Consider the following 27,133-nt stretch of genomic DNA (forward strand, 5'->3'; position numbering starts at 1 on the left):
TAAAGCATAGGGAAAAAATGAATTACAAAGGAAAAGTCTGTGTGGACTTGGGTTGAGAGCTGGGAATCTTGGGAGCAGCACAAGCTGCACTGGGACAACCGAGAGCCAGCTGATGGACCAGAGTGGCTCATTTTGATGCCAGGAGGAAAATAGGAAAAGATCATTCCTGCTCCGGTCCTCCAGCCTTCTCACTGTAACCACCCATCAGGAGTATAAATAGATCACCCCAATTGGAAGGACTAAACATGGCATTGCCTGTGATGGGAGAAAGCCAGGCCACCTCGTCCCCTTCTTCTGTCATTCACGTTTGTGGTTCTGCCACGAAGGAACAGAGATCACTCTGTGTTCAACGACCCCAGCCCCAGGAGGAGAACGGGTTGCGGGGATGGGCGCTCAAGTTTAAGGCCATTCACCCTGGACACAGACTGAAGATGTATCAAAAATACCTCCGGCTCCAGGTGCCTTGGGAAGAGCGACGTGGTGAGATACTTGTACAAGATCCGCATATCATCCTGCTCCAGTCCGCTCCTGAAAGAGACAAAACACTTGCATTTCATTAGCACCTTTCACAACCTCACGATATCCCAAGGCACTTGACCAATCTGAGGTGTAGTGGCTGTTGCAACTTAAGCACAATGAAACCCCAAACTATAAATATTTATTTATCTATATCCTCAGTTTATTATCTCTTTCAGTGTCATTTAATCTATATGTAATTGGAGTATCTTATGTACTGTTTGTAGTAAGGATCCTGGTGTATCTTGCCAAGAACCAGCTGGAAACCCTTTGGAACTCAACACTCCTTCGGTTGCGACACAATGAACAGCCCTTGTGTGCTTCCAACTCCCAAGCAGAGGGTTCCAGGCTGAAGAACTCAGGTCCTGCCTGAGAGTCTTAAAGCTCAGAGCAGGCTATTCAGCTCAACTTATCCATGCTGACTGCCTTGGGGCCAGTCCCATTTGCCTACATTTGGTCTGAATCCTCCTATCCATGGATCCATCCAAATAGCTTTTGAATGTTAATGTGCTCGCCTCTAGAACTTCCTCTGACAGCTCACTCTTGATATGGACCTCTCTCTGAGAGAAAGTTTCCCCCTCTGATCCCTTTTAAAGCTCACCCCTCACCTTAAACCTTTTCCTTCCAGTTCTAAAATCATCTGCCCTGAGGAAAAAAGACCAACTTATTCACTTTATCCATAAAACATTACAGCTCAGAACCACCCCTTCTAGTCTGTGCCGAACTATTTTTTGGCTTATACCTGTCCACAGTCCTCCAAACCCCTCCCATCCATGTACCTGTCCAAATTCTTCTTAAATGTTAAAAATGAGCTCGCATTCATTCGTCTACCTGGCAACTCATCCACACTTCCACCACTCTTCGTGTGAAGAAGTTCCCCCTGCACTTTTCCCCTTTCAACTTTAACCCATGCCCTCTGGTCTGTATCTCACCTGACCTCAGTGGATAAAGCCTACTCTGTCTATACCCCTCAATTTTAAAAAAACCTCCATCAAATCTCCCCTCATTCTACTACGCACCAGGGAAAAAACAGGCCTAACCCATTTAACCCTTCCCCGTAACTCCGTTCCTGAAGTCCAAGCAACATCTTAGTAAATCTTCTCTGCACTCTTTCATTCTTACGGATATCTTTCCTGTAATTAGGTGACCAAAACTGGCCTCACTAATGTCTTGTACAACTTTACCATAACATCCCAACTCCTGTCCATGGCCTTCATAATTTTATAAACCTCCATAAGGTCACTCCTCAGTCTTCTATACTCCAGGAAATGAACTTCCAGCCTGCCCACCCTTTCCCTATAACTCCAGTCCCAGTAATATCCTGGTGAATCTCTTCACCACTTCTCACGTGAAGGAATTGAGTGAACGATCTTTTTTTAAAAATGTGAATTGCCGGTAAGTCGTACTGACAGAAGATAGGGAGGGACCTACCAAATGAGCTGATCGTTGTACAGGAATGCAGTGTATTTGACCAGATCCAGGCTTTCCTCCATTCTGTTGACAAACGACTGGATTTTCAGATAAGTCATCTTATCCAAGGGGAAGAAACTGATCCCCCCAAACACATCCAGCAGGTCACAGGAGTGTAGGTGCAATGTTTGCAAATACTGTGGGGAAAACAGAGCAAAAAGAAAAAAAAAAAACTTACTTTTAATTGTTCTTCACAAATGTATTCTCCCCCCCCCCCACACCGCCCTGCACTCCTTTCTATTTTGGACACAAGAGTCCCAATCTGAAACATTGAACGTTTTTAATCCATGGATACTGTCTGCCTGAAATTCGGAGAGACATTGGTAGAGGGTAGGCAGCAAAAATCTGTTTCCCAGGGTTAAAATCTCACACGCCAACATACAAAATCATAAGGGGGTGAATAAACAGCGTTTTGCCCCAAGTAGGGGAATTGTGAACCAGAAGACGTGGGTTTAGAGGGGGAGCGGAGGGTGGGAGAAAGAAAAGAGAATAGGAACCTATTAATTAACTTTTTTTTTAAAATAAACGAAGAGGGTTCAAAATTCAAAAGTTCAAATTTTTTGCCAGAGTACATACATGACATCACGTAAAACCCAGAGATTCTTTTTCCTGCGGGCCAGGCACAATTTCTACACATCAGAACTCCACTCAAGAAAAGATAAGTATACAAAAGAGAGAAATGTAAACAAACTGACTGAGCAATAAAGAAGAAAAAGTAAATATTCAATAATAAATAAAGTTGGAAAATTAGAGTCCTGATTGAGTTTGTGGTTGAGGATTCTGATGGTGGAGGGATAGCAGCTGTTCCTGAACTTGGTGGGATAAGTCTTGTGGTACCGAGACCTCTTGATGATAGAAGCAAGAATAGAGCATGTGCTGGATGGTGTGAATCCTTGATGATTTGCTGCTGCTCTCCAATGGCAGCGTTCCCTGTAGATGTTCTTGATGGTGGGGAGGGTTTTGCCTGTGATGTCCTGGGCCGTGTCCACTACCTTTAACTGGACTTTACACTCGGGGGTCCCTTTAACAGGGCTTTACACAGGAGTATTCGTGTCCCCGTACCAGACTCCGATGCAGCCAGTCAGCAAGGTTGGAATGAGCAGTGGCCACCCATTTCAATTCTCCAACCAATTCCCTTGCTGACGTCTGACAATGGTCTCATGTACTGCCAGAATGACACCACCTGTAAATTGGAAGAACACTTCATCTTCCAATTGGACACCCTCCACCAGATGGCATTAAAATCAACTTCTCCAGTTTCCATTAAACCCCCCCCCACACTCTTCTCCCCGCCCCCCATCACCTTTCCCTATCTCTTTTCACAGTCATGATGAATTCTTACCTCATCCCTTATCATATCCAATTATCCTCCCCCATTGTTTAAATTTTGAGACTTTGAGATTTCCTGCTTCTGGCTTATTCCTCGAAGAAGGGCTCAGCCTCGAAACGTCGGCAATATATCTTTGTCTCCTAGACACTGAAAAGGCTAGCTGAGTTCCTCTAGCATTTCTGTGTGTTTTTATTCCATGTTGCACAAAATGCATTTAAGATGAGGGTGTAAAGTTTAAAGATGTATGGGGCAAGTGTTTTTTGAAACAGAGAGAATAGTGGTCACCTCAAACACTATGTACACAGTCTGCTGTGTTTATTGGTTACTGCTAGGGTTTTTACATCGACAGAAATCACTGACGTAGCTGACAAAACAGCAGCACACGCGAGGAAAACGATGAACATTCATTATCCATGATTGTCTACAGCAAGTAAACATTTCTGTGCATATGTAAATTGTAAAAGGACACACACACACTTGAGGCTGTTTTAAAATAAATAAAATTATATTGAAAGCAGGCATCACAATTGGCCACATGTTATATTGAAATACATTTGGGTTTAAATAAGAGTGAGGAAATCATTTTCAATCGTCTTACTGTCAATTTCAATGAATTATTGAAATTGCAATTAATGCAACATTATACAAGTTTCATTACAAAGTCCGTTGCCACAGGCAGGCATCAGCGGGGCTCATTTATAGAAGCAGACACTATAAATCAAGTTGCAATGAAGCACTGATACTCAGGTTAGACTATAGATACAATTCAAATAATGCAACTATAAAAATGTTTGGACAGATTGGGTTTAAAATGGGTCATCAAACTGCAATGCTAAACTGGTCATTAAAGTGTGATATTGAAGGAGAGAGATCTCAGTGACGTTTGCCTGGCACCGCGTTTCATGATTAAACTATTCCGAACATTCATTATTCAAGGTGAGATAACAACAAGGCAGCAGGGATATTGGAGACAGTGTGGAAGAGGAGGTTCAGCAGTAACGTTTCAACCTATTTAACGTTCAATACCATTTCAGACCTCGTTAACCACCAAAATCAATCACACCCTTCAACTTTTTTACCATTTGATCTTCTGCAGAGGATTTCCTCGAAGGAAATTCCCAAGTAATATTTTGCCCTCATCAGTCCTTGGACCCCTTCTGTATCACACAACTGCAGGGGGAGGGATAGTTGTTTGCTGGCCATGCCCTCAGTTGACCCTAAACACTGCCAAAGCTGCTGTAACAGTAGGCTGCCCCTGGTGTGGACCTGGGGAGAATGGGAAGCAGACACAGCAGTACCCCATGGTGTCCTACCACCCAGGCCAACTGCTGACGGCTCCTTGCGAGGTTTTATACAGCCTTTTAAAGGTCCCAGAGGTATTTTATTTAAAATCCTGTGACTGCATGGTCTGGGTCCGAGAGCAGCCTTGAGGGGTTGCAGGCTATGGGGGAGCAGCGGACTAGCACGGGACACCAGTAATGGGGAGAACATGCCCCCTTTGAGACGGAGAAGTCAACCTTAAGGTCGGTTACCACATTTGCAGACCAGCAAGGGGTTCTGGAGCTGAAGAACACATACAAGTGACAGGCTGTTGGCGACTTGCGGGCAAAGAACCCACACAGGCTGTGGGCTGCTGGAGACTGGCTCATGAGAAGCAGGTATTAGAGCTGGGATTCGAGAGGGTGCTGAGGGCAAGAAGGGCTCCCAAAGGGTGCTGAAGACTTTCTCATTGTATTAGAGGTTTGGAACTGGGTTTGGCTTGTGATGGTTTGAACTGAACTAGAATCTTGTGCGGCTCCAGAGGCTGGAGGTGAATCCATGGACATCAGTGACTCTGGGGCATGGGGGGGGGGGTGGGGGGGGGAATTTCTCTTTTGCTTCTCTTTCTCTGATGAATCTTTATCTACCTTAAGGCAGACTAAAGGCAATTTTGTTTAACATTTCTGTTTTATTACATGATAATATATATTATCTGATCAGAACTGAATCAACTTTCTAACTCTCTCCTCTAAAAGCCCACCTTTTTGGTAAAATTTTTGGACAACTGCCCCAAACTCCCTTTTTGTGGCTTGCAATCAATTATTATTATTATTTTTTTAAATAAATTTTTTGATCACACTCTTGTGAAATATTCTTTCTTAAAAGGGCAACATCATTCCAAAGCCACGAGCCTTACCCTGTAGAAAAACGTCTGGATCCTCTGCTGGAGATGCTCAATGCCTCCAACTTCCATGGTCTTCACAAAGGTGCCATTGAAGAGCTGAATATGCAGGAAAACCAGATGGTAACGTTAAGCTTGGAAAAGTCAGAAAAGAGAACAAGAAAAAGAAAAATGGGCTAGGAACTAGCTGATCCATATCACCTTATACATGGAGTAACACTGCTGGATTACAGCCCCGTAAACCGTGTCCTGGAAGGCAAGCAGATACATTTCGCTCAGGGCAAACGTCATATTGAAGAAAATAAAATTAACATCAGAAGCAACAGGAGTGAGATGCTTGGGCCTTTGAGCCTGGTCTGCCATTCAGAAGCACCATGGCCAATCTGACGGCCTTCTTAAACTGTTGCCCCAATGTCCTCCACTTCTAGACTGCAGACTCCAGGGAAGCAGAGGACTGGAAAATGGGAAGAACCTGCTTGAGAAGGAAAGGCAGAGATGGCTCAGTGATAACAGCAGCAGACCAGTGAGGGGTTGAATACACACACAAGTTGCGGGCTATTGGTGACTTGAGGTGCGGAACTCATGCAGGCTGTGGGCTGCTGGCAACTGCCGGGTTGCAGACTGCTGGAGACTGGCTGAAGTGGTACCAGGTATTAGAACTGGGATGCAAGAGGGTACCGAGGGCACTAAAGGGTTTCTGATCACGTCAGAGGTTTGGATCTGGAGCTCAGGCTACTGATGGCTTGGATTGGACTCCGTGTCGCTGCGGAAGCACTGGAGGTGAATCCACGGACACGGTGACTCTGGGGGGAAGGGGGGGGGGGAAGGGAAGAGACTCTCTTTTGCTTTTCTTTCTGACTGTAAGTGATGCTTCAGGCAATTTCTGCCAATGGTAAATCTGTCTGCCTTATGGCAGATGAAAACAAATTCTGTGAAATATTGCACTGTCTTTATTACATGACAATAAATTGAACCTTGAATCTGTATTTCCCCCACAGAGGGGAAACATCCTTTCAGAATCTAGCCTGACAAGTCTCCTTGCAACCTTCCTCTAATAATTTAAAATCCAACTAGGTAACCTGCTTGGCCTTTCTCTGTAAGGCAGCCCCTTCATTCCAGATATTAATGCAGTGAAACTCGAGCTACCTCCAATATCCCTCCTGATTCTCTCCTAACTATAAACTACTCCGGGCCCACAAAAAGAGCAATAACTATGACTGTGAATATTTACCTGTCATTTTATATTTACAGGTACTCCCCAACTTGCGACCTATGTGACTTACGTCCATCTGCACAATAAAATTTATGCGATTATGGTGAAAATTGGGCCTACCTATCTATGGTGGCCGCCAACCCCTCGTGAGAGCTGGCTTTGGTGGTGCCACGTTGGTTGGTGGCCAACCCCTTGCGAGAGCTGGCCGCCACGTTGAAATATTTCACTGCATTTTAACTTATGTCCCTTTTTTTCTGATTCTGTGCTCAATATTCTGACGGTCAGATTTTGGAGGCCAGTAGAGTCGGCATGGTGCTCAGGGTCCGCAACAACAGAGAGAATGAGAAGGATTTGGTGATAGAGAATGGAAGGAAATCGATCGTTTTACTCTTCAGCATCACAGGTAGGGCAATTCCCCGACCACATGTCCATTCCGAGAAACGACTGGTCATCCAAAAAGGAACATGGACTCGTGTCGGGGAGTACCTGTATTATCTTTTCTTGTCTCAAAACATATCGTGATCATTTAATTTGTTCTATTGTTGCTGGTGTGCCTTGCATACCTGCGTGGCTGCAAGAATCTGAGAGCATGTGTATTTAGTATATATGTACATGACAATAAGCTCTCGAACTCAAACAAGCATCTTCCTCTCTCTATTCAAGGAGGCCCAAATTAATCCACGCAACATGAACTGATTTTCTTTTTTCTCCACTGATGCTGCCTGGCTATTTAATTTGAGATTTTCAGCTCCTGTTTTGTTTCTAAGCATCTCACTTCAATAGGAATGCTAAACTGGTTTTTTTTGGACACATAATGGCTTTGAACTTGTCATTTTTTCAGTGACCTGCTCCCGACATCATCTCCAACCTCATACGTGGAATTGATGGGTGTGCAATCTGTACTTCTTCACCATGGCATAGAAAACATTCCCCTTCCTCTCCTGCACGTTCTAAATACATTCACAATCCATCTACCATCCATGCATGGACATGCCCATCCCTGAATCTCTGTAGAGATGCAGAGGAATTTCTTCAACCAGAGGGTGGTGAATCAGTGGAATTTGTTGCCACAGGCAGTTGTAGAGGCCAGGTCATTGGGTGTACTTTAAAGCTGAGATTGAAAGGTTCTTGATTAGCCAGGGCATCAAAGGTTATGGGGAGAAGGCCGGGCAGTGGGGCTCAGTGGGGAAAATGGATCAACTCATGATTGAATGGCAGGCAGACACAATGGCTATTTCTACTCCCATGTCTTGCTACCTGTGGGCACGTAACATCATACCCGAGATTAGTTACCAGAGACCATCTGGTGAAATTTAACTCCGGGGCTTCAGCAGAAACCAACTAACCAGTAGTTCATCCTCCTGGTACTCCGGTACACGAGTGCCATCTTTGTTCACCTTCTCTATCATAGGGTTTGACACCACCTGGACAGTGAAACACAGAGAACAACGGTTGTGAAGCAAGGCCTGCATTCATTCCACTGGGTACAAGGAAGGGGGGGGGGGGGGGGGGGAGAAAACCGTACAATTTTGTGCACAGTATGCTCTCAGATACCAAGGAGATAGATGACTCCATAATCTAAATCAGCCATTCTCATCATGGACTGTACACCATCCCCCAATGCCCCACTCAGGGGGCCATAGTACATTTTGGGGCGGGGTGTGTGGGGTCACAGGTGGAAATCATTTTTAAAAAAATATAAATGCTTTTTATGCTGTCAGTAGGAAAGAAGAACAGGAGAAATGAAGTAAATTTGACTGGTTCACAGGGAATGGGGCCTAAGGGGGCCATAGCTAAAATAAGGTTGAGAATGGCTGCTCAGAGTTAAATATCGGCCAGGATAGTGATGAAGACTGCTCTGCTCAAGTTTGAATTCTACTTGAGAGGTGCCGAGTTTATTGTCAGGGTCTCCCCCCCTTAATATTGTTCTGAAGCTATCAGTCAGTTACAAAATAATAGGAAACATTGCTACCAATTTGAATACCAACGATAACCAAGTGGTGCCATTTGAAGGATGACTGTTGGCCAGGATAATGTGAACAGTTTTCCTGTTCCTCTCTGAAATATTTTTAAATTTAGTTTTAAATTTCAACATGCAGCACGTTAACAGGCCCTTTGGGCCCATGAGCACATGCCACCCAATTGACATACAACCCCGATGTACGAGGGGAAACCGGAAACCCCGGGGAAAACCTGCGCAGACAATGGGAAGAACGTATAAACTCCATCCAGACATCGCGGGATTCAAACCCCAGTCCCAATCGTTGGCGCGGTAACTGCATTGCACTGACTACCACGCTAACTGTGCCACCCCACACAAATGTGACCACATGATCATTTGCTTCCATTTCAGAGGGCAGGAATGACCCTGACAGTCTGTAGATTGAGAGTGAACCTTTTGATTTACAAGGCAAGAGTGATACTCATTGGTATCAACACTTTATTCCAAGAATGAACGTCAGCTACAGGCTACACTCACCCAACCTTGGAATAACTAGGGTCAGGCCAGTATTGATGCAAGTGACGGCAGTCCCTATGCCCACAGATCAGCCTTAAACCACATCGCTTGTACAAGGAGGAGGTCAGGGTGTCACCCAAACCACAGGAAATCATGCAAGGTGTACCATAACCATCCAGAAGTTCCTCTCCGCTTCATAAAAGAACTGTTTGTTCTTCTGCGTGTGCAAGGACTTTGCGGGCTTGCTGGGACAAAAGGTCCTGGGAAAAAAACAATGTGCAGATTAGTCTCAACTGAGGGAGTGAAACATGAAAATCTGCAGTCACTGTGAATGCAGTAAAAGCACAAAAATGTCAGACGAACTTAATAGGTCTCGCAGCGTCCATAGGATTAAAGATATATAACCGACATTTTGGGCCCGAACTCAAAACATTGGTTATATATCTTTACCTCCTATGGATGTTGAGAGTCCTGCTGAGTTCCTCCAGCATTTCTGTGTAGTCTTGACTTGGGTTCTTCATCAACTGTGGCCACTCTCTTACCTTCAGGTCAGAAGGTTGTGGTTTCAAGGCCCAGAGTTGAGAGCAGCCATTCTCAACAGGGGCCTTGGCACTTTTGAGAGGGAGGCCATGGATTGTAATCGTAAAATACTTTTCATGGAGTCTGTCGGAGAGAAGCATGGAAGAAACCAACTAAATCTGACTGCTTCACTGGGAAGGGGGCCCAAAACCTTTGAGCAGATTCCAAAGGGAGCCATAGCCAAAAAAAAAATCTGGTCTAGAGAGCAGGAATCGTCTGGATCGTGAGGTCTTTCTTGTCTACATGGCCTCGATTTCACACTTCATCCAAGCTTACAACTCTTTCTCAACCTTATACAGAAAACATCAGCATAAATTTTGTATTCATTGTTCCATCAAAGTTCTTACTCTGGGATAAGGATTCTCACCACAAAATACAGCAAGCAGTAGTTTAAGGAGTGAGTCACTCCTTAGGTGGCTGCGTTACAATTTCTGCTGTCACCTGGTTAATGTTGAGGGGACGCTCTGCATTAGCGCTCCCTCATTCCGAGATGCAACCAAAAAGCCTCGGTCTCCATTGTGACTTAGGATCTCTACGGCTGCAAAAACCCAAACCGAAAGCATACTTCCCAATGATGCAGTTAAAATTATGGGCAGCATTCCCAAATAACCCCGCAGTCCTGCCTGACCTGAAGCACTATTGGTGCAGACTGTGTTCCCCGAAATCCTTCTGGGAGAATGGGGATTTGATCCAACCTCACGAATCCCAATTCGGTTTTCTCCTTATGAAACTGTTACCTCCAAGAAGGTTTAAAAGACTCCAGATCCCAATTTGCCTCATTTAAACAGGAGAGAAGATTTACAAAGAGATATGAAACTCTCGTAAGGACTCATTAAAAATGTTGGGTTTTTGGGACCAATTTTTTTGGTTCAAATTTAAGGGGTGAACTTTTATACTAATCATACTTTTGACTGCAGTAAGTACCTCCATCGTTCAAAGTGTCAGAAGCTCAGATGGCAGGGTCCTGGTGGTAAGTCTGCATTCGGGGCATCAAGAGCTCAGATGGCTGGGGCTGAGGAGAGAGTCTGTGGCCAGGGTGTCAGGAGCACAGATGGCCAGGCAGCCGGAGCCAAGGAAAGAATCGGGAGCTCTGGTGGGCAGGTAGCAAGGGTCTGCAGTCAGGGCTTCGGGAGCTTGGATGGATGGGCAGTTGAAGAGTCAATGAAGCTTGGATAGGTGGGCGGTAGGGGCCAAGGAGAAAGTCTGTGGCCAGGGCATCGGAAGCTCTGGTAGACGGGGTGAAGTCTGCAGTCAGGGCTTCAGGAGTTTGGACGGTTGGAGTGCCAGGAGCTTGGATAGATGGATGGCTGAAATGTTAGGAGCTCAGATGGGAGGGTGGGTGGTCGGGGCGCCGGGAACTGGGATGGATTGTCGGGGCATTGGGAACTTGGATGGGCAGTTGGTCAGGATGTCAGATGGGCAGGTGGTTGAGCCAAAATAAAAAAAATAGGGGGGCTAACTTTTACACAGGTCATACGGAAAACATGATTTTTGGGCAAAAAAAAGGGTCAACTTTTACACGGGATCAACTAGTACACAAGTATATATGATAAACTGGAGTAAGAATTGGCCAAACTGTCCAAAGTGTCTGTACTTTCATTCAGAATGGTAGTGGTTCTCAACCTCTCTCTCCACTCACATCCACCTTAACTAATCCCTATTCTGTAAGTGCTCTGTGATTAGTAAGGGATGGCTTAAGGTGGGATGTGGGTGGAAAGAAAAAGGTTGAGAACCACTGTTTTAATCGTCCCTCATTGACTTGTTATGTGTACGGTTTCAGAACTCCATAAGAAATGGGCCAATGGCAATTTTTCTCAAGCAAAATATTTCTGTAACAATTGGCTCGAGAGCAGTGATTCTCAACCTTCCCTACCCACTCACATCCCACCATGAGCAATCCCTTACTCATCACAGAGCACCTACAGCATAGGGATGACTTAAAGTGGGATGTGAGTGGAAAGAAAAATGTTGAGAACCACTGATGTATGGTGATCTGAACTTCACCACAGCTTTACTGTCCGGCCCCTGACTACAAATGCCAACTTCCCTTAAAAATCCCAACCTTTATTTTGGCAATGAATATACTTAATGAATAATATACTTAACTACATAGTACCCATAGACCTCTGATGTGGAGACTCCCAAAGGTTCATGACCCTCAAGAGACAAAACTCCTTCGCAATTTGCCATGGGGGAAACTCATCCTAAAAATATGCCCCTTAATTCTAGAAACCACCCACCCCCCCACATCTCCTGGACACCTATCCCACTGGGCTCCCTTACCGTCTTGCACACTCCAATAAGATCCACATCTCATTCCTCTAAACTTGGATAAATGTGGGCTTTACCTGCTCAATTATCCTCCCCTGGTCTCAGAGGAAATCACTCAAGCATCCAGAGAATGGTCATCTTATGAATACAGTAATATCTTGTAAATAAAAGTGAAAAACAACAGTTTGATGACACTGTGATTGTAATTACAAAAACACACAAAAACACTAGAGGAACTCAGCAGGTATGAAGGAACCTTCCAGGTACCTCATAAGGACACTGAGACCTGCCAAGATTTTCTAGAATTGTGTGTTTTTTCTGATAAATAAAAATTTCCCAAGCAAGATCCTTACCTTGTAAACTGCACTATTGCTTCACACAATCCAACATTCCTAATCTTTTCATTTTTATCAACCTCGCTGGGATGATAAAACAGGATCTTTTTCTCCTCCTGCAACATGAACCACAAGTTATTTAGCGATTCAGGATGACCTACTCCTGTAACTAGAACCTGCTTCATAACAGCACCCTTGGAAAATGTCCAAAACGTAGTTCTTGTGTCCAGTAATCGACAAAATGTGACACAACAAAATAAATAGGAGCAGGAGTTGGCCATCCGGCCAGTCAAGCCGGCTCAGCTATTCAATGTGATCTGGCCGTGGACTCAGCTCCATCAACCCACCATTCCCAATAATCCTCAATTCCCCTACTGTGCAACTGGGGTTAAATATCAAATGCCTTGGGCAGGATTATACAGATTCACTACTCTCTGAAGTAGCAGTTCATCCTCATCTCAGTCTTAAATCTACTACCCAGAACCTTGAAACTACATCTCCTAGTTCTCGTCTCACCTGCTTTGACCGTGTCTATTCTTATCATAATTTTTTTAATGTATTTCTACAAGATCCCCTTTCATTCTTCTAAAATCCAGTGAGTGTAGACCCATAGGTTAACTCCCTCAACTCTGGAATCAACCTGGTGAACCTCCTCTCCGTCGCCTCCACGACCATATATCCTTCCTCAAGTAAGGAGACCAGAACTGCACACAGTACCCCAGGCAGGTGCGGCCTCACCAGCCCCCTGTACAGTCGCAGCAGAACCTCCCTGCTCTTAACTTCTATCCCTCCAACAGCTTCCTTCTTGGTTGCCTGTGGCACCTGTAAACCAGGTTTTGTGATTCATATGGAAGCAAGTGACACTGAGCTGTACAGGTCATCTGAAGCAAACAAAAGATGGGTCTATTTTTTTAAAAATAAATTTTTATTTTTCACACTGTGAACCATACACAGTGGTCTTTTCTCGACTTTCTCTCCCTCCCCTCTACCCATGCCCCTCCAAAACCCATAAATATTCAACATCTATAATACAATAAAACCATAAAACAATATCTTCACACAAAGGAAAATAAACAAGAAAAATGCGTCATCTATTTATTACACACTGAATCTTTTCATTTTCATTCTCATTTTACGGGATGGAGGTCGTAGGCAAGCTCTGTCTGATGTGTTCCATGTACGGTTCCCAAATTTGTTCAAACATTGTGACTTTATTTTTTAAATTATATATTATTTTTTCCAATGGAATACATTTATTCATTTCCATGGACCATTGCTGTACTCTTAGGCTCTCTTCCATTTTCCTAGTTGACATTATACATTTTTTTGCTATCACTAAGGCTATCATAATGAATCTTTTTTGCACTTTATCCAATTTGAGGCCTAATTCTCTACTTCTTATGTCACTTAAAAGAAATATCTCTGGTTTTTTTGGTATGTTATTTTTTGTAATTTTATTTAGTATCTGATTTAATTCTTCCCAAAATGCATTTACTTTCATACATGCCCAAGTTGCATGTAATGTTGTTCCCATTTCCTTCTTACAGCGAAAACATCTATTGATAATGTTGAATCCCAATTTTTAATTTTTGGACTGTATCATGCGTAACCTTGTGTTTACTGTATTCTTCATAGTTCCAGAACATAACTTTTCACATACTTCATTTTTTATCTTTATGTTTAGATCTTTTCCCAATTCTGCTTAGGTTTATAGTTTATTTCATTTTCCTTATCTTGCAGCTTAATGTTGATTATAAATCTTTTAATTATCATTGTGTCTGTAATCACATATTCAAAGCTGCTTCCTTCTGGTAATCTCAAGCTGTTTCCCAATTTATCCTTTAAATACGCTTTCAATATGCAAACATTGTACCATGAGTTATTCTATATTTGTACTTCAACTGTTCAAATGTTAATAAATTATTTCCACAAAAACTATTTTCTATTCTTTTGATTTCTTTTCTCTCCCATTCTCTAAAGGAAAGGTTGTCTATTGTAAAAAGGATTAGTGGATTTTGCATCAATAATAATTTTGGTAGTTGATAATTCGTTTTTTTCCTTTCTAAGTGGATCTTCTTCCATATATTAAGTAAATTATGCAGTACTGGTGAATTTTTATATTGCACCAGCTTTTCATCCCACTTATAAAGTATATGTTCTGGTACCTTCTCCCCTATTTTATCTAGTTCTATCTTAGTCCAGTCTGGTTTTTCCCTTGTCTGGTAAAAATCTGATAAATACCTCAATTGTGCAGATCTATAATAATTTCTAAAATTTGGTAACTGTAAACCACCTTGATTATACCTCTTAATTTATCTAACACTACCCTTGGATTCCTCACTTTCCACAAGAATTTTTTTATTATTCTCTTTAGTTCCTTAAAGAATTTCTCTGTTAAGGGAATTGGTAACGTTTGAAATAAGTATTGTATCCTTGGGAAGACATTCATTTTAATGCAGTTTACTCTCCCTATCAACGTTAGCGGTAATTCTTTCCAATGTTCTAAGTCTTCCTACAATTTCTTTATTAATGGCTGATAATTTAGTTTGTACAAGTGGCTTAAGTTATTATCTAACCTGATCCCTAGGTATCAGATTGCTTGTGTTTGCCATTTAAATGGTGATTCTTTTTTAAATTCTGTATTGTCTGTGTTACTCATTGGCATCGCTTCACTTTTCATTGCATTGATCTTGTACCCTGATATTTCTCCATACTCCTTCAATTTTTTATATACAAGTGGAACATAGCAAACTAAAGAGAGACTGGGTAGGATACGTAACGGCAGCATCCTATAATTCAAAAGCTAGAGGTGTAGCCATACTAGTTAACAAAAATGTACCAATCAAAATAGAGGAGGAAATAATAGATCCAGCAGGGAAGTATGTAATGATAAAGTGTCAGATATACTCAGAATTTTGGAATTTGCTCAATAAATACACACCTAACGAGGAGGATCAAAAGTTTATGCAGGATATTTTTTTGAAGATTGCAGACACACAAGGAAATATATTGATAGGAGGGGATTTTAACTTTAATTTGGACCCAATTTGGATAAATTGCGTAGCTCATCGAAAGTGGCCATGCAAGTTGAAAGGGTGGTAAAGTAGGCATATGGTCTGCTTGCCTTCAGTGGGTAGGGCATTGATTATAAACATATGTTCACTTGTACAAATCTTTCATTACGACATGCTGTTGGTGACTCAGGGCAAGGAACCCAAGCAGGCTGTGGGCAGCTGGCGACTGCGGTCAAGGAACTCGCACCAGGCTGAAGGGTACCAGGTATCGGAACGGAGGTGCTAGAGGGTCCCAAGGGTTGAAGGCTTCCTGATCACGTCTGAGGTTTGGATCTGGAGCTCAAGTTCTGATGATTTGGACCAAAGGCTATGGGCTGCAGAGGCTACAGGAGCAGAGGAGGCAAATCCATGGACACTTAGTGACTCTGGGAGGGGGGGGGGGGGAAACTCTCTTTTGCTTCTCTTTCTCTGGCTTTAAGGGGCACTGGGCAATTTCTGCTGATGGCAAATCTTTGCTTGCCTTATCACATTTTCTGTTTTATTACAGGACAATAAAGGAATCTTGAATCTAGAGTATTGTGTGCAATTCTGTTCACCCCATTACAGGAAGGATGCAGAGGCTTTAGAAAGGGTACAGAAGAAATTTACCAGGATATTGAGAGGTTGGATAAACTTGGAGTGTTCTCTCTGAAGCGCTGGAGGCTGAGGGAAGACCTGATAGAAGTTTAAAAAATGGTGAGAACCCCTGAGAGAGTAAGCGGTCAGAACCTCTTTCCCAGGATACAAATCCTGGTGGTTCCAGTCATGCTCCTGATACATTAGGCTTACCTCACCTTCCTTTGGTCCGAGCTTTGGATTGTAAATGAAAAAGCTCAACAGTGAGGGTGGAGTCTGCTTCTCCTGTGTTGTGGTCATCCTTGGACTGTTCAAAAGGAAAAGGAACAGGAAGATTTAGGTACTCCTTCAACCTAAAGCACGCATGTATTAAAAAAAAAATTTCAGGATCAGGGTCCTGAGGGTGGTCCGTATCGGGAACGAGCTGCCAGAGAAAATTGTATAACTGGACATCATTTTGAGATTCAAAAAACATTTAGATAGATAAAGGGATGGGAACGTAGAAGGATATGAACTAAATGTGGGTAAATGGGACAAGCTCAGAATGCCAACATGGTTGGCACAGACAAGTTGAAGGGCTCATTCCTTGTTGAACAACTATAACTCCAGGTCTTTTGGATTAGGAAAAGACACACTGGGCATTTACTTTGATCTTGATCTCAAGGGTGTAAATAAAATCCCTATATACAGGCGGAATTTCTCTTATTCGGTGCTCAGTGTTCTGACAACTCCTGTGCTCTGGCATGTTTGAATCTGCCACTGTTAGTACAAACTCCTTACAGATTGCACGGGAATCGAACCCCAGTCCCAATCTCTGGCACTGCAAAGGTTGAATCTGCCATGATTGGAACCAGGGTTCGAGTCCTGCGCTGTCTGTAAGGAGGTTGTACTAATGGCCAGAAAAGCACTGTGCTAACCGCTACGCTATCTGTGCCAGCCCACACTATTATTTCCTGTTTTAAACTTTGTTCTTCCCTTGATATGTTTACATAGGGGGTTCCCTTAGGGGTCAATTTCTGTTTTCTGGCATTTTCTGTGATCCGGCAATGACCAGGCCCCGATATCGCCAGATTAAAGCAGTTCAACCTGTAAAGGGGAGAATGTGGAACTTGAACCCACAGTGTGTTTGAGGCAAATGGTTTTGAAACATTCCGCAAATCAAAAATCACTTGGCACCCAGTTGCTAAATACCTAACAATTCTGATACTGATCTTAAGTTGCCAGAAGTATTTATGGATTTAACAATATTTTTTCCCTCTATCTCATTAAATATTTGCTCCAAGAATTCAGCCAGGGTTTAAAATTCTCATCCACTTATGTTCAAATCCCTCCCTCTCTCTGCGATTCCCCCTAACTCTGTAATCTACTGAGATTCCACTTCTTTTACGACACCCCTAAGCTCCAAGCCTTTAGCTGCCACGATTCAAAGTCATGGAATTCACTCCCTAAAGCAGCCATTCTCAACAGGGCCACAGCACATTTAAGTAAAAGCCTTGTTTTCTTTTCACCTCACGTAACACAAATATATATATATTTTTTAAAGACATACAGCACAGTAACAGGCCCTTTCGGTCCACGAGCCCGTGCCACCAAATTACACCCCATTAACCTACAACCCCTGGTACATTTTGAATGGTGGGAGGAAATCAGAGCCCCTGGGGAAAACCCATGCAGACACGGGGAGAACGTACAAACTCCTTATAGACAGTGTGGGATTCGAACCCCAGTCCTGATCGCTGGAGCTGTGACAGTGTTGCATTAACCTCTACGCCAACCGTACTGGCCTTTAATTTTTGTTTTTATGTAGTCGGTAGGTGGAAAGTACGGAAGAAACCAAAATTGACTGCTTCACAAGGAAGGGGGGCTCATAACCTTTGAGCAGAGTCCTGGGGGGGTTGCCAAAAAAAATTGAGAATGGCTGCACTAAACTCATTTTCACAAAAGCGTTTCAATAAAACGCCTCCTTGCCCTAGTTTAAGGGTGATGTTAATGTTTAATTGAAAATGCAGGTAGCACTCAGCAGGTCAGGCAGTATCCATGGAAAGAGAAACAGTTGACTTTTCAGGTCATCGGAACAGGTATGACTTACAGAACACGAGATTTCTGACTGAACTCTGGAATGCTCCCCACAGATGTTCCCTGATGTGCTGAGTTTTGTTCATATTTGCTGTTTATGTTTCAAATTTCCAGCTGTTTTCATTTTGTACTCATGCCACTGCATTAAGATTTAAATAATTACTGTTTTCTCCCCCATGTAGTAGTTAGTGATTGAATCAGTAAGCTACTCTCTCACTTAATCCTGTGGACACAAGAATAACCAACTTTAAAAATTACCTTGTCATCAACATCGGCGATGTTTAACTTCAATAACTTTTGCTAGCTCGGTACTGAAGCACATTACTCAAATATCAGACAACCATCTACTGAGAAAGAAGAGAGACAGAGTAAAAAAGTGTCAGAAGAGTTTTATCACCTCTGTAAATCGGACAATGTTGTGGAAGGATAAGAGAGAGAGTTGGGGGGGGGGTGGCGGTAGTTAACTTGATTCAGTTTGGACGCAGAGAACTGAGCGAGGCAAGGCAAGACGGTGTGAAGGCTGTTGGGACTTTGGTAAGCAGAGGGCATGTTAACAGTTTGCTGGATTCTTTTATGATCTCGGGATAAATAAATGGGAAATCCCACCTCATCTCTGCAGACCCCCACTCCCTTGATCCAAAAAGATAGAATTTCAGGTAGAGATGAGAATAATCTGAGAATTTAGTTCTCCTTACTGAATAGGAACATGGGAACATAGGAAGTAGGAACAGGAGTAGGCCAAAAATGGCCCATCGAGCCTGCTCCGCCATTCAATACAATCATGGCTGATCTAATTTATGACCCAACTCCACCTACCTGCCTTCTCCCCATATCCCCTAATTCCTCTATCATGTAAAAATTTATCTAACCGAATTTTAAATATGTTTAATGAGGCAGCCTCAACCACTTCCCTGGTTAGAGAATTCCAAACATTCACTACTCTCTGGGAAAAACTATTTTTCCTCATCCCCGTTCTAAATCTACTCCCCCGAATCTTGAGACTGTGTCCTCTCGTTTTAGTTTCCCCGGCCAGCTCAAAAAACCTTCCTACATCTATCCTATCCATACCCTTCATAATCCTATATGTTTCTATAAGATCTCCTCTCATTCTTCTGAACTCGAGCGAATACAATCCTAGACGATTTAATCTTTCATCATAAGTCAACCCCTTCATCCCAGGGATCAACCTAGTAAACCTCCTCTGGACCATCTCCAAAGCCAGTACATCCTTCCTCAAATATGGAGACCAGAACTGGACACAGTACTCCAGGTGCGGTCTCACCAGTACCTTATACAGTTGCAACATTACCTCCCTACTCCTGAATTCAATTCCTCTAGCGATGAAGGCCAACATTCCATTTGCCTTCTTAATAACCCTCTGCTTAGTTTTTCACCCTTTAAATAATATTCAGCTCTATTTTTTCTTGCCTGAGTGGATAACCTCACACTTACTAACATTGTACTCCATCTGCCAGACCTTTGCCCACTCATCCAGCTTAACTCTATCCCTCTGCAGACTCTCCACATCCTCATTACAATTTGCTCTTCCACTCAATTTGGTGTCATCTGCAAACTTGGCTACACCACATTTTGTCCCCTCCTCCAAGTCATCAATGTAAATGATGAAAGTTGTGGGCCTAACTCTGACCCCTGCGGCACCCCACTTACCACTCTCTGCCAACCTGAAAAACTCCCATTTATCCCGACTCTCTGCCTCCTGTCAGACAACCAATTTTCAAAAAAGATTCTAACCACAGACACCAGGGCACCAGAGAACTCTTCTTGTGCCCCCAAGATCGATTTTTACTCCAGATTCTAACCACACCCTCCTTACCTTCTCTCTCTGCCTTCCTATGCATTAACTCTGAGACGTGGCATTTTGGCCTCCAAGCAGGATTGTTGTGGGCTTAAGACTTATTCCAAAATCTCCAACGCAAAATTCTCAGCACATGCTCTGGTGCTGTGAATGAAAACTACACCAGAAGTTCAGGGTTACATGTCCAAAAATCAGGGAAATGGAGGTTAAAGAGCCCACAGCTCCTATTTAAAGGAAAGCAGTCATGTCCTTACTGTCCATAGGTATCCCTCAAAGTAAGCTATGGTTCAAAGTTATTGTCACATGCACAGTGATGCAGTGAGAAAGTTTGTTTTGCAAGCAATCCAGCTAGTCAATTCATATATAGTCTTTCTTTGGCTTGGCTTCGCGGACGAAGATTTATGGAGGGGGCAAATGTCCACATCAGCTGCAGGCTCGTTTGTGGCTGACAAGTCCGATGCGGGACAGGCAGACACGGTTGCAGCGGTTGCAGGGGAAAATTGGTTGGTTGGGGTTGGGTGTTGGGTTTTTCCTCTTTTGCCTTTTGTCAGTGAGGTGGGCTCTGCGGTCTTCTTCAAAGGAGGTTGCTGCCCGCCAAACTGTGAGGCGCCAAGATGCACGGTTTGAGGCGAGATCAGCCCACTGGCAGTGGTCAATGTGGCAGGCACCAAGAGATTTCTTTAGGCAGTCCTTGTACCTTTTCTTTGGTGCACCTCTGTCACGGTGGCCAGTGGAGAGCTCGCCATATAACACGATCATGGGAAGGCGATGGTCCTCCATTCTGGAGACGTGACCCACCCAGCACAGCTGGATCTTCAGCAGCGTGGACTCGATGCTGTCGACCTCTGCCATCTCGAGTACTTCGACGTTAGGGATGAAAGCGCTCCAATGAATGTTGAGGATGGAGCGGAGACAACGCTGGTGGAAGCGTTCTAGGAGCTGTAGGTGATGCCGGTAGAGGACCCATGATTCGGAGCCGAACAGGAGTGTGGGTATGACAACGGCTCTGTATACGCTTATCTTTGTGAGGTTTTTCAGTTGGTTGTTTTTCCAGACTCTTTTGTATAGTCTTCCTAAGCGCTATTTGCCTTGGCGAGTCTGTTGTCTATCTCATTGTCGATCCTTGCATCTGATGAAATGGTGCAGCCGAGATAGGTAAATTGGTTGACCATTTTGAGTTTTGTGTGCCCGATGGAGATGTGGGGGCACTGGTAGTCATGGTGGGGAGCTGGCTGATGGAGGACCTCAGTTTTCTTCAGGCTGACTTCACAGTTAAAAAACACACCACAGCTAGTAGAGTTGGTCAGTTAGAACAAAGCAAAGGTAACATTATTTTATTGGAATGAGATTCATTCAGGAGTCTGATAACAACAGGAAGACAGAGTGCGAAGGGTTTGAATATGTTGGCTGCTTTTCTGAGGCCACAGGAAGTGTAGTGGTGGGGGAGGGAGGAGAGGGGGTTGGTTTGTGCGATGGCCTGAACTGCGTTCACAATTCTTCATTGGAGAAGAGGTGGTCTTGTACGGCTTCTAAATTTAAATTTAAACATACAGCACGGTAGCAGGCCATTTAGGCCCTTGCCGCCCAATTACACCCAATTGACCTATAACCCTTAGTATGTTTTGAATGATGGGAGGAAACCGGAGCACCTGGGGAAAACCCACGAAGACATGGGGTGAACATACAAACTCCTCATAGGCAGTGTGGGATTCGAACCCCAGTCCTGATCGATGGCGTTGTAACAATGTTGCACTAACCGTGCTGCCCCAAGGTGGAGATTGATAGGTATCAAAGGGTATGGGGAGAAGGCAGGGGAGTGGGGTTGTGGAAGAATGGATCAGCTCATGATCAAATGGTGAAGCGGACTCAACAGGCTGAATGGCCTACTTCAGCTCCTATATCTTCTGGTCTAAGATAGACAGATAATATACCATAGTGCAAGTTAAAAAAAAGCAGTGTTCCAATAGTGCAAACAGTGTAACAAGGTGAGGTTCAAGAACCTGATCGCTGTTGAGAAGAAACTGCTCTTGAATGCCACACTGTGGGAATCAGGTACAAGATTCACATGGGTGAGATGGTGAGCAGGCCTCCTGAAAGGCCTTGTGTTTGCTAATGCTTCAAGGATCTGGAACCGGAGGTCGAGGAGGTGTGATCTAGACATCGCTGAACAATAGGCCATGCAGTTAGTTAGTAAATCACGAAAATCTGTAAACACAGTGGTTGAAGTAAAAAGCACAAAATGCTGGAGAAACTCAGCAAAGGTAGAAATACATAACCAACATTTTGGCCTGAGCCTTTCATCAAGGTATGAGAGAACGCTGGCAGGCGTCCAAATTAAAGGGCAGGGGAGGGGAGTGGGTGTGACAAAGGCAAGAGATGGGAGGGAGGGGCAAGCTGCAATGAGGGAGAGAAGGGATGGCTGGGTGGGGAAGAGGGAGGAAGAACTGGAAAGACTGGAAAGGGTAAGGCAGAAAGACAAGGCAAGCATGTTAGCAGAAAGCAGAGAAATCAATAGGCCTTTTCAGATTGTCTTGTAAAATGGGGTTAACTGGGCAATTTACTAGGTTGAATACCCAGGTACAGGGATATATAAAAGGGCCAAATCAAGCAAGCCCAGTCAAAATCCATTTAGGTCCCAGACCTACCTTGGAGATGGTCATGAAACCCATAAAACGTACCTGGGTGACCTCCTCTGCCTATTTGAAAGGGGAAATGGCTCACCCAGTTATTCTGGAACTTTAAACAGAAAGGGAACAGAAATAACATGGGGAACAGGGATTCCCAGTGGTTCCATGACATGTCACTCACCACATCATCGCAGGGGCAGGATCCCCCTTAAATTGCCAGTTGGACGATTTAACAGGTAGGTTAAACTGCTATTTGAAAGGTGCAGGAGACACACACAAACCAGTAATCTCACGTGGGTCCCAGGAGCACTTCCTGGGTGCTGCAGTTTGAAAGAGCCCAATGTTATTGCCATTTGGCTGCAGTGCCCAGATAGAAGATAAGGGTTTGTTCCTCCAATCTGCAGGTGGTCAGAGTAGGACAATGCAAAAGGCCATGGACAAACATGTGAGCGCAGGAGTGTGACTCAGAATTGGGAGGTTGCTGTGGTTTCAGACAGAGAGGAGGTGCTGAGTGAGGCAATCCCCCAATCTGCAACCATTCTCCCCGATGTAGAAAACACCACAAAGGGAGCACTGGATGCAGTAAATAAGTGCTGCGGATGTTCCACATAAGAGGTTAGTTAGGAAGGTTCAAGCATTAGGTATTAGTGTTGAAGTAGTGAAATGGATTCAACAATGGTTGGATGGGAGATGCCAGAGAGTAGTGGTGGAAAATTGTTTGTCAAACTGGAGGCTGGTGACTAGTGGAATCCCTCAGGGATTGGTATTGGGTCCATTGTTATTTGTCATATATTAATGATCTGGATGATAGGGTGGTAAATTGGATTAGTAAGTATGCAGATGATAGGAAGATTGGTGGTGTTGAAAACAAGGTTTTCAAAGCTTGCAGTGGGATATAGGCCAGTTAGAGGAGTGGGCAGAAAGATGGCAGATGGAGATAAATACTGATAAGTGTCAGGTGCTACATTTTGGTCGGACTAATCAGCAAAGGTTATAGATGTTAAGTGGTGGACAATTGAGGAGTGCAGATGAACAAAGGGATTTAGGAATTCTGGTACACAATTTCCTGAAAGAGGAGTCACGTGTAGATAGGGTGGTGAAGAAAGCTTTTGGTATGTTGGCCTTCATAAATCAGAATATTGAGTACAGGAGTTGGGATGTCATGTTGAAGTTGCTCAAGACATTGGTGAGGCCAAATTTGGAAGATTGTGTGCAGTTTTGCTCGCCATATTCTAGGAAGGATATCAACAAAATAGAAGATTTACAAGAATGTTGCCTGGGTTTCAGGGTTTGAATTACAGGGAAAGGTTAAACAGGCTAGAACTTTATTCTCTGGATTGTAGAAGATTGAGGGGTGATTTGATAGAGGTATTTTAAATGGGGACCAGGGGGACAGATAGAGTCAATGTGGATAGGCTTCTTCCACTGAGAGTGGGGGAGATTCAAACAAGAGGACATGGATTGAGATTGAAGGGGGAAAAGTTTAGGGAAAACACGAGGGGGAATTTCTTCACTCAGAAGGTGGTGGGAGCATGGGATGAGCTTCTGGCGAAAGTGGTAGATGTGGGTTCCATTTTAATATTCAAGGAAAAGTTGGACAGGTATTTGGACGAGAGGTATGGAAGGTTATGGGCTGGGTGAAGGTCAATGGGACTAGGTGGGAAAACTAGGTTTGGCATGGACTAGAAGGACCAAACTGGACGGTTTCTGTGCTGTAATTGTATATATACACACATGAAGTGTTGCTTCACTTGAAAGACCTGTTTAGGGCCCCAGACCATGATGAGGGAGGAGGTGTGGGCACAAGTGATGGATCTCCTGCAGTCACAGGGGAAGGTGCCGGTGGTGGGGGGTGGGGGGGAGCAATAAGTGGGGAGGGACAAGTGCACGATGAAATCACGGAAAGAGTGGTTCCTGCAGAAGGCTGAGAGGGAAGGAGAAGGAAAAATATCTCTGGTGGTAGGATCCTGTAGGAAACGCCAGAAATTCCAGTGGATGATATGTGGCATGCGGAGGCTGGTGGGATGGTAGGTGAGAATGAGGGGGATTCTATGTTTGTTACATCTGGAGTCAGAGGGGGGCAGGGCAGACGTGCAGGAAATGGAGGATAAGCGGGTGAGGGCTGGATTGGTGGAAGGCAGACATTTTGGAAGATCTGGACTGGAAGACCTCATCTTGGGAACAGATGCGGGGGTCTGGACTGGAAAACCTCAGCATGAAGCTAGAGGATATGGGCAGTGGAAGTGGGCACTGGAACTTGGGGATTCTCTGTCTTTGCAAGGCTGACAAAAGAGCACTTTTCAATCCATTTTGTGTACGTGAATCTTAAATGTCAAGCAGAAATCCTGCAACACCTCTTCCCATTGCACAAAAACCACAATTCCTTAAAAGAATTAAGGGAGGCCATTCAGACCATCCAGCTTCTACAGGCTCACAATCCACTGGTAATATTCTCTGTAACGTCCCCATCCTACCCTAACCACAAACTACTCCAGCACAACCAAAATATTTGTCTGCACTCTTAAAACATTATATTCTTTTTGCACAGGCTGCAACTGTGAATTTATCTATCCTTTTATATTTTTGTTTTTCTGTCTCATTGCACATTGTGGTAATTTACTTGACACTAATGTAACGGACATATTTTACTGCATGTGCCTGCAAGTGAGTGTACATTGTACTTCTGTATATGACAACACTCTCAAACTTGAAGCAGCATCTTGGGCTGCAGTGGTGTCACCACCACCTTCCATTAAGGAAGTGCAGGAGGTAGTCAAGCCAAGTTTATTGTCATATGATTGTACAAGTACAACCCAACAACGTGTTCTCCAGACCACGGTGTAAAACATGCAGATACACAACCAGACATAACACACATACAGACAAACAATGCAAATGCAGGACAAGTATTTCAGCTATACAAATAAATATTGTTTTCTACAAATGAGAGTCTCGGATGGTTATTGTGAGTAGTTCCTTTGGTCGTTCAGCATTCTCAGTGCCTGTGGGAAGAAGCTGTTCCTCAGCCTGGTGGTGCTGGCTCTGATCCTCCTGTATCTCTTCCCCAATGGGAGCAGCTGGAAGATGCTGTGTGCAGAGTAGAAGGGGTACTCAATGATTTTGCACGCCTTGCCAGGTGGAGGCCTTGCCAGAAACAGCCACTTTGTCAAAACGATTGAATTAAGAGATTATTGTGATATAGGAAATAAATTTACGTTACTTGTTAATTTGGAGATACAGGTCCTTCTGACCCATGAGCCTGCATTGCCCAAATACTATCACTGTACATCAATGGAATGTGGGAGAAAAATGAAGAACCTGGAGGAAACCCTCGCAGACACAGGGAGAACATACAAACCATGGTGGATTTGAAACCAGGTCACTACCGCTGAAATAGTGTTGTACTAACCACTATACTAACCGAGGCTAAAAGTACAACAAGCTGACACGTTAGCACAGAGATAGATCACCTGCTTTACATTTAACCCAGTGCCTCAGCGAAGAACTATATTCATTTGATTTAAGACCATAAGATATAGGAGCAGAAGCAGGCCATTTGGCCAGTCGAGTCCACTTCCCCCATTCCATCATGACCTGATCTATTCTCCCACTCAGCCTCACTCCCCTGCCTTCTCCCCATAACCTTTGACATCCTGACTATTCAGATACCTATCAATCTCTGCCTTAAATGCACCCAACAACCTGGCCTCCACAGCTGGCCGTGGCAGTAAATTCCAGAGGTTCACACTCACTGGCTAAAGAAATTCCTCGGCATCCGTTTTAAATGGGCGCCCTTCATTCCTGAAGTTGTGCCCTCTTGTCCTTGACTTCTCTACCATGGGAAACAACTTTGCCACATATTTTCTGTCCACACCCCTCAACATTCAACATGCTTCTATAAGGTCCCCCTTCATTCTTCTGATCTCCAAGGAATTCAGTCCAAGAGCCATCAAACATTCTGATGAAAATGTTCTTCAACCTGTCTCATAGGAAAACAGCGTCCCTGACGGCATCACAGGCCTTCGGAGCTGTACTGGGAATACAAACTTTGAACATGCAATCTTCTGATTCCTACTAACCAAAGAGCCAGACCTGACACACAGAACCCCTCCTTCCTCACCTGTGAGGTACAAAGCCCCTAATTCACTGGTTACTTTGCTCACTCTGGGCAAGCCACCTTTTCCTGGATTACTACATGTCAAAACATTGGGCTCGGAGATCCAGAGAGGTACAGTATTTCTCTCACTATTTGACATACCAGGTAATAAATATTTGACCAAAGTGAAAAGCAATGGTGTAAAGTTACATAGCAGCTAGAAAAACATTCAGACTTCATAGAAGCACCATCAGGCAAAAAGGAAGATGATATTAGCATAAATTAAATGTTATGTAAATTGCTCCATGTTACACAATGTTCAACAAGTTCAGGGTTAATAGAAATTAAATATAGAAAAGATATTTAATACGTGGCCTATGTGCTTGACACGAGGTCCAAATTAAAATAAAATGTTACTTGCACATGATACACATCCCTCTGAGAGCGAGTCATCCTGTGATTGTAGTAAAAACACAAAAATGCTGGAGGAACTCAGCAGGTCATGCAGCATCCATCAGAGGTAAAAATACCACACTTGGAGTATTGTGAACAGTTT

General features: G+C 43.8%; 1 protein-coding gene across 1 annotated transcript in view; it reads right to left on the reverse strand.

Moving 5' to 3' along the window:
* ccz1 (CCZ1 homolog, vacuolar protein trafficking and biogenesis associated) overlaps nucleotides 1-20,728 on the reverse strand; it is a 46,246-nt gene extending 25,518 nt beyond the window's left edge. The window contains exons 1-10 of the mRNA XM_069906814.1: nucleotides 19,873-20,728; nucleotides 18,297-18,385; nucleotides 16,176-16,269; nucleotides 12,352-12,449; nucleotides 9,315-9,408; nucleotides 8,037-8,114; nucleotides 5,679-5,726; nucleotides 5,493-5,576; nucleotides 1,948-2,123; nucleotides 447-528 (exon numbers count right to left, since the gene is read on the reverse strand). Of these exons, the coding sequence (XP_069762915.1) occupies nucleotides 447-528; nucleotides 1,948-2,123; nucleotides 5,493-5,576; nucleotides 5,679-5,726; nucleotides 8,037-8,114; nucleotides 9,315-9,408; nucleotides 12,352-12,449; nucleotides 16,176-16,269; nucleotides 18,297-18,310 (768 nt within the window). The 5' untranslated portion in view covers nucleotides 18,311-18,385; nucleotides 19,873-20,728. The remainder of the gene's footprint in view (nucleotides 1-446; nucleotides 529-1,947; nucleotides 2,124-5,492; nucleotides 5,577-5,678; nucleotides 5,727-8,036; nucleotides 8,115-9,314; nucleotides 9,409-12,351; nucleotides 12,450-16,175; nucleotides 16,270-18,296; nucleotides 18,386-19,872) is intronic.
* Nucleotides 20,729-27,133: the final 6,405 nt, after the last annotated feature.

The sequence above is a fragment of the Narcine bancroftii genome, chromosome 12, assembly GCF_036971445.1.
Source record: "Narcine bancroftii isolate sNarBan1 chromosome 12, sNarBan1.hap1, whole genome shotgun sequence".
Classification (NCBI taxonomy): Eukaryota; Metazoa; Chordata; class Chondrichthyes; order Torpediniformes; family Narcinidae; genus Narcine; species Narcine bancroftii.